The sequence below is a fragment of the Mustela erminea genome, chromosome 13 (genome assembly GCF_009829155.1).
Source record: "Mustela erminea isolate mMusErm1 chromosome 13, mMusErm1.Pri, whole genome shotgun sequence".
NCBI classification, from domain to species: Eukaryota; Metazoa; Chordata; class Mammalia; order Carnivora; family Mustelidae; genus Mustela; species Mustela erminea.
The window spans coordinates 91,195,746-91,209,702 of NC_045626.1; the positions used below are offsets into that span (position 1 = coordinate 91,195,746).

General features: G+C 53.7%; 1 protein-coding gene across 1 annotated transcript; it reads left to right on the plus strand.

Annotated features, from left to right (window-relative positions):
- The first annotated feature begins 5,469 nt into the window (after positions 1-5,469).
- On the plus strand, positions 5,470-8,458 carry RAN (RAN, member RAS oncogene family). The gene is made up of 7 exons (XM_032310563.1): positions 5,470-5,594; positions 6,153-6,198; positions 6,310-6,394; positions 6,468-6,593; positions 7,267-7,454; positions 7,646-7,816; positions 7,915-8,458. Exons 2-7 carry the CDS (start codon positions 6,163-6,165, stop codon positions 7,957-7,959), a joined length of 651 nt encoding a protein of 216 aa, XP_032166454.1. The 5' UTR covers positions 5,470-5,594; positions 6,153-6,162; the 3' UTR covers positions 7,960-8,458.
- The last annotated feature ends 5,499 nt before the right edge of the window (positions 8,459-13,957 follow it).

The following is a 13,957-nucleotide window of genomic DNA, read 5'->3' on the forward strand; positions in this document are numbered from 1 at the left end:
TGCCAGGTGACAAGGGCCAACGGCAGGCCTTGGGACTGAGACACAGTAGGGACTGGCAGAGCCTGAGGCCAACAGCAGTGTTCGCCCGTCCCTGGGAGACAGGGGCGAATCCAGGTGCTGGTGGCCACACAAGAAAGCAGGCTCAGTGACTGCCCATCTTGATTCTCAAAAGAAACCAGATGCCTGGATTTTTACGTGAACTACCCTTGTTCCTTGTGCTGTAGACCTTACCACTCTGCAGGACAGATCACGTCAGAAGTTAGTGTTTGAAACAGCAGCAAACAATAAATCTCACGTGTTTTCCAGGAGTCGGGATCCAGGACTGGCTTCACTGGGAGGCTGTGACTCGGTCTCTGGAAACTGCAGGTAAGATGCGTGCAGGAGACCGCAGCCAGGGAGGCGGGACGGGGGCTGCGAGATGACTTTCTAGAAGGCTCCCTGGCAGCCAGCAAAACCCCCTGGGCTCCTTACAGGCCTCTCAACTCCTCCTCGCTAGAACCTGTCCCTGGGGCTGTGTTCGTCCCTGCAGTGCGTGGACTCTCCCAGTGAGTGCCCAGAGAGAGCATGGTGGAAGTCACCAGAACCTCCAGGACTTCAGTCTCCAAAATCACACGCTGTCCTTTCGGACACACTCCCATGCCTGGAAGTGAGTCGCTCCGCCCCGCCCACACACGAGAAGGAGGCTCAGCCTTTTTCAAGAGAGAAGTTTCAAGGAATTGGTGGGCTCACTCTAAAAGCCATCACATTTTGAAGTGCTGAAACTAGTTTAGATACAAATCACGTGGTGATCCACCCCAGGAGAGGGCAAATACCACAAGAGGGTGGGACTGAGTTCATTCACTGCCTGATCATTGCGTGGAGAAGGGGATGGGTCTCTGGCATGAATAAATGACAAGGCTCTTGATTTTGCAGTCAGGGAAAATAATTTCTGCGCTAACGCTAAGGAGAAACATGTAATCTGTGCATCGGCGTGCTCCTGGTGTACAAAACTGAGTGTCTAATAAAGGAAATATTTCATTTGACAAATTGTTGATATCCGGCTGGATTGATGAATGAAGTAGATCATGGAATCTTGAAGAATTCCTTCCTTATTGGTTTGCAAAGCCAAGGAACTTGATGGAAAGTGCACAAATAGGAAAGATCGGCAGTGTTTTTGCTAAATGTTTGTTACTTGCTTAATGATTAGTTTTTTTTGTTTTTGTTTTTGTTTTTTTTTTTATTTGACAGAGATCACAAGTAGGCAGAGAGGCAGGCAGAGAGAGAGGGGGAAGCAGGCTCCCTGCTGAGCAGAGAGCCTGATGTGGGGCTCGATCCCAGGACCCCGGGATCATGACCTGAGCCGAAAGCAGAGGCTTTAACCCACTGAGCCACCCAGGCGCCCTAATGATTAGTTTTTGACGAGAAAGAGCATATTAAAATTCTAATAAGCTTCTGTATGTAAGTCACTGTTATTTTATTAGCATATGATGGTGCTGCTACTGTATTCAGATGGTGTTAAGAGTAATTCACTCAATGATTCAACATGTACTTACTGAGCACCCATTACAAGCCAGGCACTCATGCCAGGCAATGTGCTTTCTTTTTTCTAGTGAGAGAAAGAAAAACAGAAAGGTAAACATACGAATTATTAAGCAAGCTATATTCAGTTAGTGGTAAGTGTTTTGGAGAAAATCAAGTGGGGGCTGAGATGGAAAATGGGCTGGTGCAGTGACACCATTGTAGAGAGGGCAGTCAGGGTGGGCTTTCCTGAGGAGGTGACATTTGAGCTGCGATCTGAAGGGTGAGAAGGAGGCAGTCGGGCAAGAATGTGGAGGAAAGCATTTTAGGCAAAGGGACCGGTAAGTGCAAAGGCCCTCAGGCAGGGACAAATTTGGCAGAGGTACGATTCAGAAAGGCTCATGTGGCTACACAGTTACAGGGAAAGAAGCTGGAGATGGGGTGGAAAAGGAGACACAACTTAGCTCACGTGGGGCCTGGCCAGCCACAGGTGTCATGTATGTAAGTGAGCTGGCAAACCGCTGCAGTGTTAGACAGCCCAAGGAGGGTCTGAACTATTCTACGAAGGTCAGTTTATACTCCTAAAAAAAAGATGCACTGAGAAGGACATCACCATTTCTGAGGTATCCCAAGCCAAACTGTGTCACCCAAAACCCATCCAGAGGAAATATCCGACAAATCCACAGAAGACCGGTCCTGCAGAGTCTGCTGCACAAGCGTCAAGGTCATGGAAGATGAAGTTACTGCTCTGGATCTAGGAGTGTGACTACACCGACCAAACAGCTGAAGGTAACATGTCATCCTGAACAGATCCCGCACCAGCTGTAGGACGGCGGTGAGACCCGTGGCATTCTGGTCTGTAGGTGAGACCATCGGACTGCAGCCGGGTTCATTTCCTGATCTGGGTAACTGAGCCGTGGTTCCGTAACAGAATGTCCTTGGGGTTTTAAGAAATACATACCGAGGGACATCCCGCTTGCTGCTTACTCTCAAACATCCCAGAGGACAAAAATCCTATATATATATATATATTAAAATCATATATACGGTGAGATGGATACTGAGGGAAGCAGAGGAGGACCTATGAACTGAGGAGTGCTGATGTTTGAGGAAATTAGAGGCAACAGCTGAAATTCCTTGTACTGTTGCTGCAACCTTTTTGTAATTCTGTTGCCTCTCTGAGCATGTGATTGCCATGTTTGAAACCACAGGGCAAGCATGGGTTTGCAATCCATGCTGGGTGGGGAAGACAAGGAAGTACCCCGGTACCCTGCAAAGCCACTGGTGAATGGAAGAGCTTGGGCAGTCTCACTGGGGAAATGTGTTATCTGTGCCAACCAGGGTACATTTTCCCATTTTCAGTCTGCGTTCTTTGAGATGATCCTCTTCGGAAGTTCTGGGACAGGGCCAGGGAACCCCATCTGCAACTAACGTAAAGAAACCAGACCACCAGGAGGGGCGCCTGGGTGGATCAGTGGGTTAAAGTCTCTGCCTTCAGCTCAGGTCATGGTCCCAGGGTCATGGTCCCAGAGTCATGGTCCCAGGGTCCTGGGATTGAGCCCCACATCCTGCTCTCTGCTCCGCAGGGAGCCTGCTTCCTCTCCCCTCTCTCTGCCTGCCTCTCTGCCTACTTATGACCTCTGTCAAATAAATAAAGAAAATCTTAAAAAAAAAAAAAAAAGAAAGAAATAAAAGAAACCAAACCACCAGGAGCTCCTGGAATGCTGTGTGAGAACAACGGATACCCTTGGTTCAACTTGGCTTTTCTTGCAGGAAGAAGTATTTTCAAAAATGCCAAAAGGTAGAAACACTGGTGTTCTCACCATCCTAGAGTTTTACAGCGGCTAATATGTCGTCCTATTTGCTTCAATTACCTTCTTTTAACAGAAGAAAGGGAACCTTGATAGCCGCCTTTGACCATTCTGCCTATTCCCATCACACCACTCCCTCCTGCCTCTCGAAACAACAGCCTCCGAATTCAGCCTATATCATTGTAGTCAATTAAAAAATTTTTCTACATGCACTGAAGACTTAATATGGTTTTGTGTCTATAAAAGTGTCCGGAGATGGCATCATACTGCACCGTCTCTATAAAACATTGTATCCCTGCGGACTGTATAAAGCTACCGTCACGTCTTTCTTGAATTCCTTCTTTTCTCAACATTACCCCTCGAGACCTAACCCTGCTGATACAGATGAACTTGCTTCCTTTGAGATGCCATACCGGAATCCAGGTTAATACGTGTATACATTTTCCTGTCAATGGATATTTCTGGAAGTTCCATTTTTTGTGGCTATTGTGTTGTAGTGAGCGCAGGCAATCCTGTCTGCCTGTGTGTATATGCGCGTTTAACTCCAGGCACTCTCTCTAGAAGTGAAAGTACAGGCTCGCCAGCTCTCGGCACTGATGTTTTATCAGCTTCTGCTCTCCAGAGAGGCCAAAGCGACGTGCACTCCCTCCAGCAGCATAGAGAGCTGCTTTGGTGTCCTCCTGAGGGTCCTCTGGGGGTGCTCAGACTCGAGCTCCCAGCAGGCAGGTTCACAGAAACGTTGTGCCCAATTTGCGTCACTTGTGTTCCCAACAGGCTTGGTTGCAAAGCACACTCAGGACGAAATGGCTAACTTCTTGGTCCATGGGTTCCCCAGGGCGGAATCCTTTCTGAGCAACCTGACTATTCTGACCAGGTCATTAGCAGCCTGCTCTTGCTCTGAGTGTGGATGCTTGTTGCAGAGGGGACTAAGAAGATCTGGGTTAGAGGAGACTCTGTGGCTGTCCACACAAATGCCAAAAACTGGTCTTAGATTTAGGGTTAGAGGTTGGAGGATTCCACCTGGCCCACAACCTGGCTCAATGCCAGTGGGCGGTAATAACAATCAACATTTTGAGCTTGTGGTTCATTTTATTTTCTACCTACACTGACCCTCAGATGGGCTTCTGAGTGCAGTCCCGTCCGGACTGTTGACAGCTTTATCCCCTCCAGAGTCTGGAACCTAAACACTCATCGACTGCATCCACGTTTGTAACTGGGTTGAGAAGAGCTGCCGAGTCTGAAAACTCCATTTCATCATCCTGTTTGCAGGGCACGGTCGCAGAGCCTGCTGACCCATTAGATGCTTTAAGAGAAGGGAGGCAGGCTCTTCAGGGTGGGAAAAAGCAAGTGTCTTTCTGTCCTTTACCCCTAAGTGGGTTCCGGTGGACGCCAGGGACGCGGGGGGCGGGAGTGGGACCGGGAACGTAGGGAAGCGGCCAGGGGTCGAGGTCAGAGGGGAGAAGGGACATGGAGTGAAAGCGATCTGGGGCTGGGGGACGATGGGTGCCGCGGGGAAGGGGATCTAGAGCGAGCTCGGGTGTGGGAGGAAGGGACCGGGTGCGGCGGGAACGGAAGGGGCCAGGCCGAGGACCAAGGCGAAGGACCGGGGCGGTAATGAGTAGGGGAGGTGGGTAGTGGGCGGGATGGGGGGCTTGGGGAGGAGACTGTGGGGAAGGGCCTGGGGTTGCGGCGGGAGAGAAAAGGGGCTGGGGGCGCAGGGCGGAGGCCACGTGTGGCCCGGAGAGCGGGATGTGGAGGGCGCTGGGGGCGCAGGCGTGGCTCGCGCCCCCAAATGGGGCCCGCCCGGGTGCCGCTGTGCCCCGTTCGCTCGACTAGTCCCCCGGCCTGGGAGGCCCAGGGTCTTTGTGTGCGCGGCTCCCCACGAGTTTCCCGCCCGAGGTGCCTGCTCTCTCCGCCGAGCTCTGCGGCGCGGCCGCAGCAGGGCGCGCCGCGTCGCCGTCGGCGCATGCGCGCGCGGGAACCCGCCCTCTGGGCCGGTGCACGTGGCCCCGCGGGCCGGCGTGCGTGCGCGCGCCCGCCCTGCGTCCCGCGCCCGCCCGCGCCCGCCGCCCCTCGAGTCTTTCCCTCCGCGCCAGGCCGACGGGTGTGGCCGCCCAAGCCCGCGGCGTGCGTGCGCGCGCGCGCCGGGCCACGTGGGAGCGCCGCGGCGCCGTTGCCCCGCCCCCCTCGGCGCGCGCCGGCGTCGGCTGCGTCTCCGGGCATTTGAATTGCGCTTCCGCCATCTTTCCAGCCCTCAGTCCGACGGGCCGGAGACGCTTCTGGAAGGTAGAGCGGCGGGGCCGGGCCGGGGGCCGCGGGGGCGCGGGGGCGCGGGGGCCGGGGGCACGGGGGGCCCCGGGGCGCTGGGAAGCCGGGCCGGGGCGGCGGGGGCCGGGGCGGCGGCGGTTGCGCGGGCCCGGGCGGCGGCGGCGGCGGGCTCTCCCCTTCCCCCCGCGGCGGAGGCCGCAGGCCGGCGCCGGGACGCGAGCCGCGCTGGGCCCGGGGCGGGCGGCGGGGGGCGGCCCCGGGGCGGGCGGCGGGCCCGCGGCGGAGGCGGGGGCGCGATCGGGCGCCGTGCGGCCCCGGCCTCCCGGCCTCCGCCCCGCGCCCCGGCCTCCGGGCCTCCCGGCCTCCCTCGGCGCGGGCGCGGGCGCGTCGCCAGGCCCCGCGGCCGGAGCAGCGCCGCCCGCCGTGAGCGCGCCGCGGCCCCCGCCCCGGCCGGGGTGTGCGCGCGTGGGGCCGGGCCGTCCGGCGCCCCTTTGTGGGCCCGGGCACGTGGGGCGGGCCCGGCCATGTGGCTCCCGGCCGCGCCGCCGGCCCCACGTCTTTCTCTTCGCTCCGCAGCACCAGCGCCATGGCCGCCCAGGGAGAGCCCCAAGTCCAGTTCAAAGTACGTGGTCGGCGGGGAGCGGGGTCGGCGGGGGTGGGCGCCGCGGGCGGGGTCGGCGGGGAGCGGGGTCGGGCGGTGGCGGCGCGGGAGCCAGCGTGTGCTGTCCCGTAGCTGGTGCTGGTTGGCGACGGCGGCACCGGGAAGACGACGTTCGTGAAGCGTCACCTGACGGGGGAGTTCGAGAAGAAGTATGTAGGTACGTGGGGGGCCGGGCGGCGGGGCCGGGCTGCGGGCGCCGACCCGGGCTCACGGCCGTGCTTGTGTTGCAGCCACCTTGGGCGTGGAGGTCCACCCGCTCGTGTTCCACACCAACAGGGGACCCATCAAGTTCAACGTGTGGGACACGGCCGGCCAGGAGAAGTTCGGCGGCCTGCGGGACGGCTACTACATCCAAGGTAGGCGGCGGGCGCCCGGCCTCCGGGCCGTGCTGTGTCACGATCGGAGAGCCGCGGCGCTGGCGCTTCTGCAGTGGTTGGGGGTTTGGGGTTTTTTTCCCCAAAAGGATCTCAGAATTGGAAATGGAGTTTCATAAAGGAGAAATCTCCTGGAATCTCACTCCTGTGATGGAAAGCTTCTGGGAGCCCTTTCTTTGGCCGTTTCGGACACGCGAATAACAGATGAGTGTGCAGCTAGAAAACTAGCGTTAGGTCGTGCTTCGTGGTTCGCTGAGTTGTTTCACGGTTTCCAGGGTCAGCACGGGGACCTAAGTGTTCCTAAGCGCGAGCGCGTGTTCCGTCTTGTGCGGTCTTCTGCAGAATAGGCTCTTAGATCTCAGAGCGGAGGAGCGAGTAGCCCAGACTGCTGGTGTGTCGTTCATCGACCGGAGATTTGGGGATGGGGCAGCACTAATGTACGGCAGAGAGATTCGATCCAGCCAGCTGGTCATTCGCTCGTGGTGGAATTTCAGATCTCGCGGTGTATTCCAGGGATGGAAGATTTTTCAATTTGGAGGAGACTTGGGAATGAGTTAAGAAACAGATAGCCTGAGGACTGGTCTGATCTCCTTGGCATTCCTTGTGTGTGTGGGAAATCCTAGGTGTGTAACCCTTCTCCTGAATTTTTCTTCAGCCCAGTGTGCCATTATAATGTTCGATGTCACGTCAAGGGTTACTTACAAGAATGTGCCTAACTGGCATAGAGATCTGGTACGAGTGTGTGAGAACATCCCCATTGTGCTGTGTGGCAACAAAGTGGACATTAAGGACAGGAAAGTTAAGGCAAAATCGATTGTCTTCCACCGAAAGAAGAATCTTCAGGTACGTTTATAAAACTTGCTGTTTACGGTGTTACTGCTGTATCAAAAGTGAAATTACAACGATCAGGTCTGTTCAAGGGATTCGTGAACATCTGTGGTGTGGTTCGAGAGAATTTCTTTAGTTTGGAACATCCTAATGACAAGAAATACATTTTTAAAAACTAACTTTCCTTTTTTTTTTTTTTTAAACAGTACTATGACATTTCTGCCAAAAGTAACTACAACTTTGAAAAGCCCTTCCTGTGGCTTGCTAGAAAACTAATTGGAGACCCTAACTTGGAGTTTGTCGCCATGCCCGCTCTTGCCCCGCCAGAGGTTGTCATGGACCCAGCTTTGGCAGCACAGTATGAGCACGATCTAGAGGTAGGGTGTGCAAGTGTTCGCCATGTGGTCCTTTCCGGGGTCTTATGTTGCTGGTGGCTCCAGGCCAGAGTACTACCACGTTGTGTCTTTTTTTCTAGGTTGCTCAGACAACTGCTCTCCCGGATGAGGATGATGACCTGTGAGAACGTGCAGCCGGAGGCCAGCGTCAGAAGTCTAGTTTTATAGGCAACTGTCCTGTGATGTCAGTGGTGCAGCGTGTTTGCCACTTTATTATATAGCTGAGCAGAACATGTGCTTAATCTTTGGGATGCTGAAGGAGATGAATGGGCTTCGGAGTGAATGTGGCAGTTTAAAAAGTACCTTCATTTTTTGGACCTGCATATTTAGCTGTTTTGGAACGCAGTTGTTTCCTTCCTGAGTTTCAGATATGAGACTGCTATAGTCCCGTCACAATACCCAGTGGTGAAATCTTGTTTGTCACTGTCATTCCCATTCCTTTTCGTTTAGAATCAGAATAAAGTTGTATTTCAAATATCTAAGCAAGTGAACTCCTCCCTTGTTTGGTAAGAATTTTAAAACTACTAACAGGGAAAGTTGTGCCATGATACTATTTAAATTGCCTTTGCTATTCTCACTTAATTTGAAGCCTTGCAAGTAAAACTCTTAAGTCTGTTTCTTGTATGTTTGAATTCTCTCACGAAAGTGATAGGCTGGTGTCCGCAGTGTTCTGTTTGGTAAGTTGTTGATGAGGTGTGAGCGTCATCAGTGCAGTTACGCTGAAATGTCTCTCCTGCCACCTGCCTGTTGATGGGGTGGTGTCGGCACCTGGGGAAGAGCTTGAGACTTCTGTGGCCTGTCAGGACAGATCAGTGTGTGTTTTCAGACTTTTGCTAGGCATTTTAAGAATTACAGTTGTGGTTAATTCGTGGCAGAAGTAACCATGCTGTTATGTAGAGATTTCACAGTCCAGTTATACCCTACAAATGATGGCAGGAACTTGACGGAAGTCTCAAATACGAAATACTTGTTAAAAATGAGTGTAAGTTATTCATTTACTTGCTTTTGTTTTAATGTTACATGTTTAATGTAAAATTGGTATTTTAGAATGATGTTCCACGTTTTCCGGCTGTTGTCAAGTATTCCCAAGCTTTAAGGATGCCGAAGATTAAGTTGGACACCTCACAGCTTTGATGCTTTTTTCTGAAGGATTTTTGTGGCCAGTTCAATGGCACAGACTAAATACGTTCGAAACAGAAAAGCAGACCCTAGAATGGTTTCTCGGTAAACGTGAAACACTGTAGAAGCTTCATTGGATGAAACCATTTAAGTCTGTATGATTTCCACATTTAAAAATGAGTTGGGTCTGTCTTGCTTGAGTTTGACCCCATTGATGCTATGCCCTGTAGCAGCTGGGCGTCAGCCTTAACTATCTCGCTGATACAAGCACTGCTAGAGTTCAGCTTACCAAAGTTCTCACAAGTCCTTTTCTTCTTAAATGATTACTTTCCTACCTAAAAAGAAAGTAGGGATTGCTTCAATATATGGAGAAAATGAAATACAAAGGGTAGAATCAAATAAGTTTCGATACTCAGTAAATGTATCCATAGATTTACTCACAGATCGGAATCGCTCTACATGCTACACTCTATTCTGTTCAAAACCAGATTAAATCTGGGACTTGAAAAGGGTCTTCCCATAGTTGGGATGAAACCTTTTCCAGATACTTAATAGAAGGCATATGTGTTTGTGACCTGTGTGGAATGCAAGCGTGACGTGACTACTCAGAATCTGGAATGTAACCGTTAAACACGGAAGCTGCTTCACTTACCTGTTTAATATGGGGTGGGAGAGAATTTGCAAGTCTTACTGAAAAATTTGCTGCCAAATATATTGTTTCTTTTTGTCTGGATTTTCTGGATCCTCTGTAGTATTGTGGGAAATAATCGTTAGCATGCATCACCTCCCTGTGAGGGTACATTTCTGTGCAGGTTAGACACGGCGGGAGGGTGTTTTCCCTCTGTTCTGAAATCTGATGGGTTAAGGGGAAGCCTTGTGTTGGAAGCCTGTGCCCTTGAGTTAATCCTGATGAGTAAGGGTCTGTTAGAGCACTGGCCGTAGGAACGAGCATGGGTGGCTCCCACATGGAGTGTGCAGCAGTGGTTCCCTTGGACGGTGTTTATCCTGCTTGGTGACCTGTCACAGTGTGAAGGGCCGGTAGGATGCAGGAAGGGCAGGGTGTCCGCAAAGTCCGGTGGGGTTCTGATCCCACTGAAGTGTGCAGACTGGGTTTTCTGTCCTAGCAGCACATCTGGGGAAGGGCAGCGGTTTGCAAAAATACATTAAATTTCCAAAGAACTGATTTTTTGGCTCAGAAGTGCGTGTGTAAGTGAAACAAACTCCAGAATTTCTGGCTTCTGTGAAAACCTCAATCTGAGGAAATGAGCTTGTGGCTCAAGTTCCATTTGAGTTGCTGGTTGTGCACGTGGGACCAACTTCAGGAGTTCTGTTGACCCCGTTCACCATGTTGGGCTGCAGATTCCTTGCGTGCACAGTGAGGAATGTTGCCTGGGGGGATCCACAGAATTGAAACGGTAGGGTCTGTGGTGGTGTCTGTTCAGCCACAGGAGGTGGAAGGGGAACCTCGGACTTGGTCGCCCTTCTCTGAGCAGCAGAGTAGAAAACCGTGGCAGGTAGGTGTTCTGCGATGTGGGTAGAGGATTGCTTACATCCCGAGCCGCGTGCTCGGTCCCCATGGGGAGATGGGCAGTCCAGGAGTTGCAGGAGGGAGCACTAGGACTGTAGTGAGCTGATCCGCAGAACTGGACAGCTCGGGAAGCAGGAATCACGTCCATCTGGGGGGGGCCGCAGGAGAGAAGGGTTTGAGGTCAAGGGAGCAGAGCCCTGGGGTGTGGTGGGCGAGGGGCGGACCCAGTGTTCAGTGCAGGTTGGGTCAGTGCGCCTCAGGGGTCAGGAGCATGTTAAAGCTTGTTCTGGGAGCAGGCGCTGGTGCGCAGGGACCCGTGGCCATCCTGCGCTGGCCCGTGGAGGTCCTCTCTGCGGCACAGTACTCCAGGGAAGGGGAGGCTGACCCGCGGTTACGTAGCCACATGTCCAACAAACGCGCAGCAGAAACAAAGGAGCCAGGCACCATCATGAAACGGTCCCTTTTCCTCCCGTCTTGGAAGTGATGGGCAGCCCCAGTTTATGTTGACGGCGTGCAACACGATACTTGATACCAGTGCACGGCCACCCCGGCCAGGCTGTCCGCTGTGTCCGCCTCTGTTGTCTGTGTGCAGTAAGAACATTGCCGATCCGTCCTCCGCACACCCGCGCGTACGTGGCTGTAGTAACGGGAGTCGCCATGTTCGGTGTCTGGTCTCCAGAGCCTGTTGCTGTGCACAGCCGAGACTGTGCTCTGCGACCGGCTCCTCCGCGTTCCCCGGTCCCCTGCAGTCGGCACCCCCTCTGCATCTTGGGAGTTAGATGTGCTTAGACCCCATGTAGAATTACCGCCACGGGCTACGCGTCCGTCTGGCTTATTTCACTGAGCAGTGTCCTTCCCCAGCCTCATCCACGACCGCAGTAGGATTTCCCTTTTGGAGGCTGAGTAATATTCCCTGTCCACATACACCTCATATTCCTCCTCCTCTGACCGGCCAGTGCACACAGGCCGACCGCACGTCCTGGCTGCTGTCCGCAGGTTTGCCCTTTAGGAGGGTGGCCAGCCAAGCTTCCAGGACATGGGGCCGGCTCGCGAGCCGCGCTGCCCGTGCAGTTACGCACGAATGCAGCGCGCCTGGTAGCTGGGAAACCACACCGCTGGGGGGAACACCCTGTCCCAGCCCTGAAGCCAGCCCGGCAGGGGGAGCTGCTGGGCAGGTTTGGGTGAGTAACCTTGGCTTTCTGCTTCTCATTTCCTGACCCGTCTGACCACGCTCTCCCCCAGAGTGAAAAAAGTTACATTGAACGTGGACGGATTTGGACAGTTAAAACACAGACTCACCACATCTCCCTCCTGTCGAGAGGGAACTGTTGAGGACGTTTGGTCACATACGCTTTGAGGCATTTCCCCAAAAAGCGGGATTATGCTACAGTACTGTTCTGGAATCATTGTTCACTTTTTATTCTGGGGGTTTCTCTCCCAGGCAGCTGCACTTCTGACAATTGCTAGGAACCCGTCGTGTGTGGGGCTGCAGTGTCGGCTGACGACCAGGTCCGGTCGGGTTTCTGTGACCAGCCCCTCGCTGTGCACCTCTGAGTGGATTTAGCAAGAAAAGGGGAATTTATTCCCAAATGCTTGGAACCGCCATGCTCTTTCACCTCCACGTGCTACTGAAGTAGCCTTTTTTTAAGATTTTATCAGAGAGATCAGGAGCAGGGGCGGTGGAGGGAGAGGCCGGCTGCCCGCTGAGCAGGAAGCCCCGCCGCGGACTCCATCCCACGTCCCGGCTCAAGACGGGAGCTGAAGGCAGACGCTTCACCGACTGAGCCACCCCGGCACCCGTTTTGAATTTTTTTTTTTTTAAAGATTGATTTATTTTAGAGAACGCCAAGGGGGAGGGGCAGACAGAGAATCTCCAGCAGACTCCCTGCTGAACACGGAGCCGAGCGCGGGCTTGATCCCAGGACCCTGAGACCGTGACCCGAGCTGAAACCAAGTTGAGTGCTCAGCCCTCAGAGCCACCAGGCGCCCGCAGACAGCCATGTTTTTAATTTTAACTTCTGAAGACGTGTTCTGCTTTACCGAATCCTCATGGATGGAAACTTGAAATTACTGTCTAAGGAGTTCTGTGTGTCCCCAGTGGGTGACGCGGTGTGAGATGTGGACGGCAGTAATGCTGAGTCAGTCCTCCCAGATCACCCCGTTGTCGCGTGGTTTGCAGTTCCTGAGCCACACAGGGTGTGGGGTGTACGCACGCTCACCCCCTGCGGGTTCTCCTGTTGGGTTGCGTCCCCGTTGGAGCTCAGAAGATACTGACTGGCGATGTTGGGGTTGGATTTAAAGGGAGACAATCTGGGGGGAAAGTAGGGCCAACCAGAAAACCTGCAGCGATACGGTGGAAATTGAGAGCTTAAATTAAAAACCAAGAAAAGAGGTAACAGCGCAGATCCCTGAAAACACTGCGTTAATAGGAAGGGCTGAGCGGCCCCTTGTTGAGCGGGCTTTCCGTGTGCCGCGTGCTCTTTTCAGAGGGTGACTGGGGCGCGGGGGCACAGGGAGAGGGAGAGAGAATCTCAAGCAGACGCCCCGCAGAGCGCAGAGCCCGACCCGGGGCTCGACCTTGGGACCCCGAAATCGTGACCAGGAGTTGGTCTCCCAGTGGAATGAGCCCCCCAGCTGCCTCACGTAGAGCCTGTAGCTGCAGCCCTTGCGTGAGTGGCCAAGGCTGCCAGTCCCCCGGTAGGTCAGGGCTCACCCCCGACTGCTACTGTCCCACCAGAACAGACTGGGGGCAGGCAAGCACTAAGCCTGGGGTCTTGTCACCTGAGTGTCCGTGACTGGAGTCCTGAGGTTACAAGGCTCTGTAACAAGGTCAGCTTTGTCATAACTCAGAACCATGAGCTGCCGATGGCTTCACACCCTCATTCCCAACCCGGGTGTCACTTCCTCCACCGGGAGGCTCGCGTTGGGTCGGACCCTCTACCCCTGGTGTCTCTGTGTCCAGTCCCCACGCTTGCTGGGATCCAGAACACTGTCCCTCCGCGGTAGCTCCTGACTCGTGGCCTGGGCTAGGTGAGGCCGGGAGGCAAGGTCTCACACCCCCGGCTGCGGCAGTCAGGAGAGGAGCGGACCCCTCAGTCCCTCGTGATTTCCGCTCCAGGCGCGGCTGCCGCACAGACGGGGGCTCCACCCGAGTCGCGAGGCTATGAGCACTGAGCCGGCACATGTTGGATTACAAATGATTATGGATTTTTCAGATAATTGTTAATAAACCACTTAACTGTGAACGTTTTTTACGTAAATGAGCGATTCCGTGTTTATGGCATAAACAGTGTTTTCTTTCCGAGAAATTGGAATGGGATATTATTTGGTCAGAGTTTATGGAAGTCATTGTGTTTCAAAAGGCGTCTCCTCAAACTAGGCTTTGGGGACCTGATTTATTTTTTTAATATCTTGGATTATTTTAATAATTTCTCTTAGCTTATTTTGAATAGTAAGCTTATTGTTGTGATCTTTTA

What these genes read in the sequence shown, in the direction of transcription:
- RAN (XM_032310563.1), top strand. Translation starts at nt 6,163, where the DNA reads ATGGCCGCCCAGGGAGAGCCCCAAGTCCAGTTCAAA. An exon ending in AGCCCCAAGTCCAGTTCAAA is followed by an intron (nt 6,199 to 6,309) that starts GTACGTGGTCGG and finishes GCTGTCCCGTAG; the next exon opens with CTGGTGCTGGTTGGCGACGG. An exon ending in GTTCGAGAAGAAGTATGTAG is followed by an intron (nt 6,395 to 6,467) that starts GTACGTGGGGGG and finishes CTTGTGTTGCAG; the next exon opens with CCACCTTGGGCGTGGAGGTC.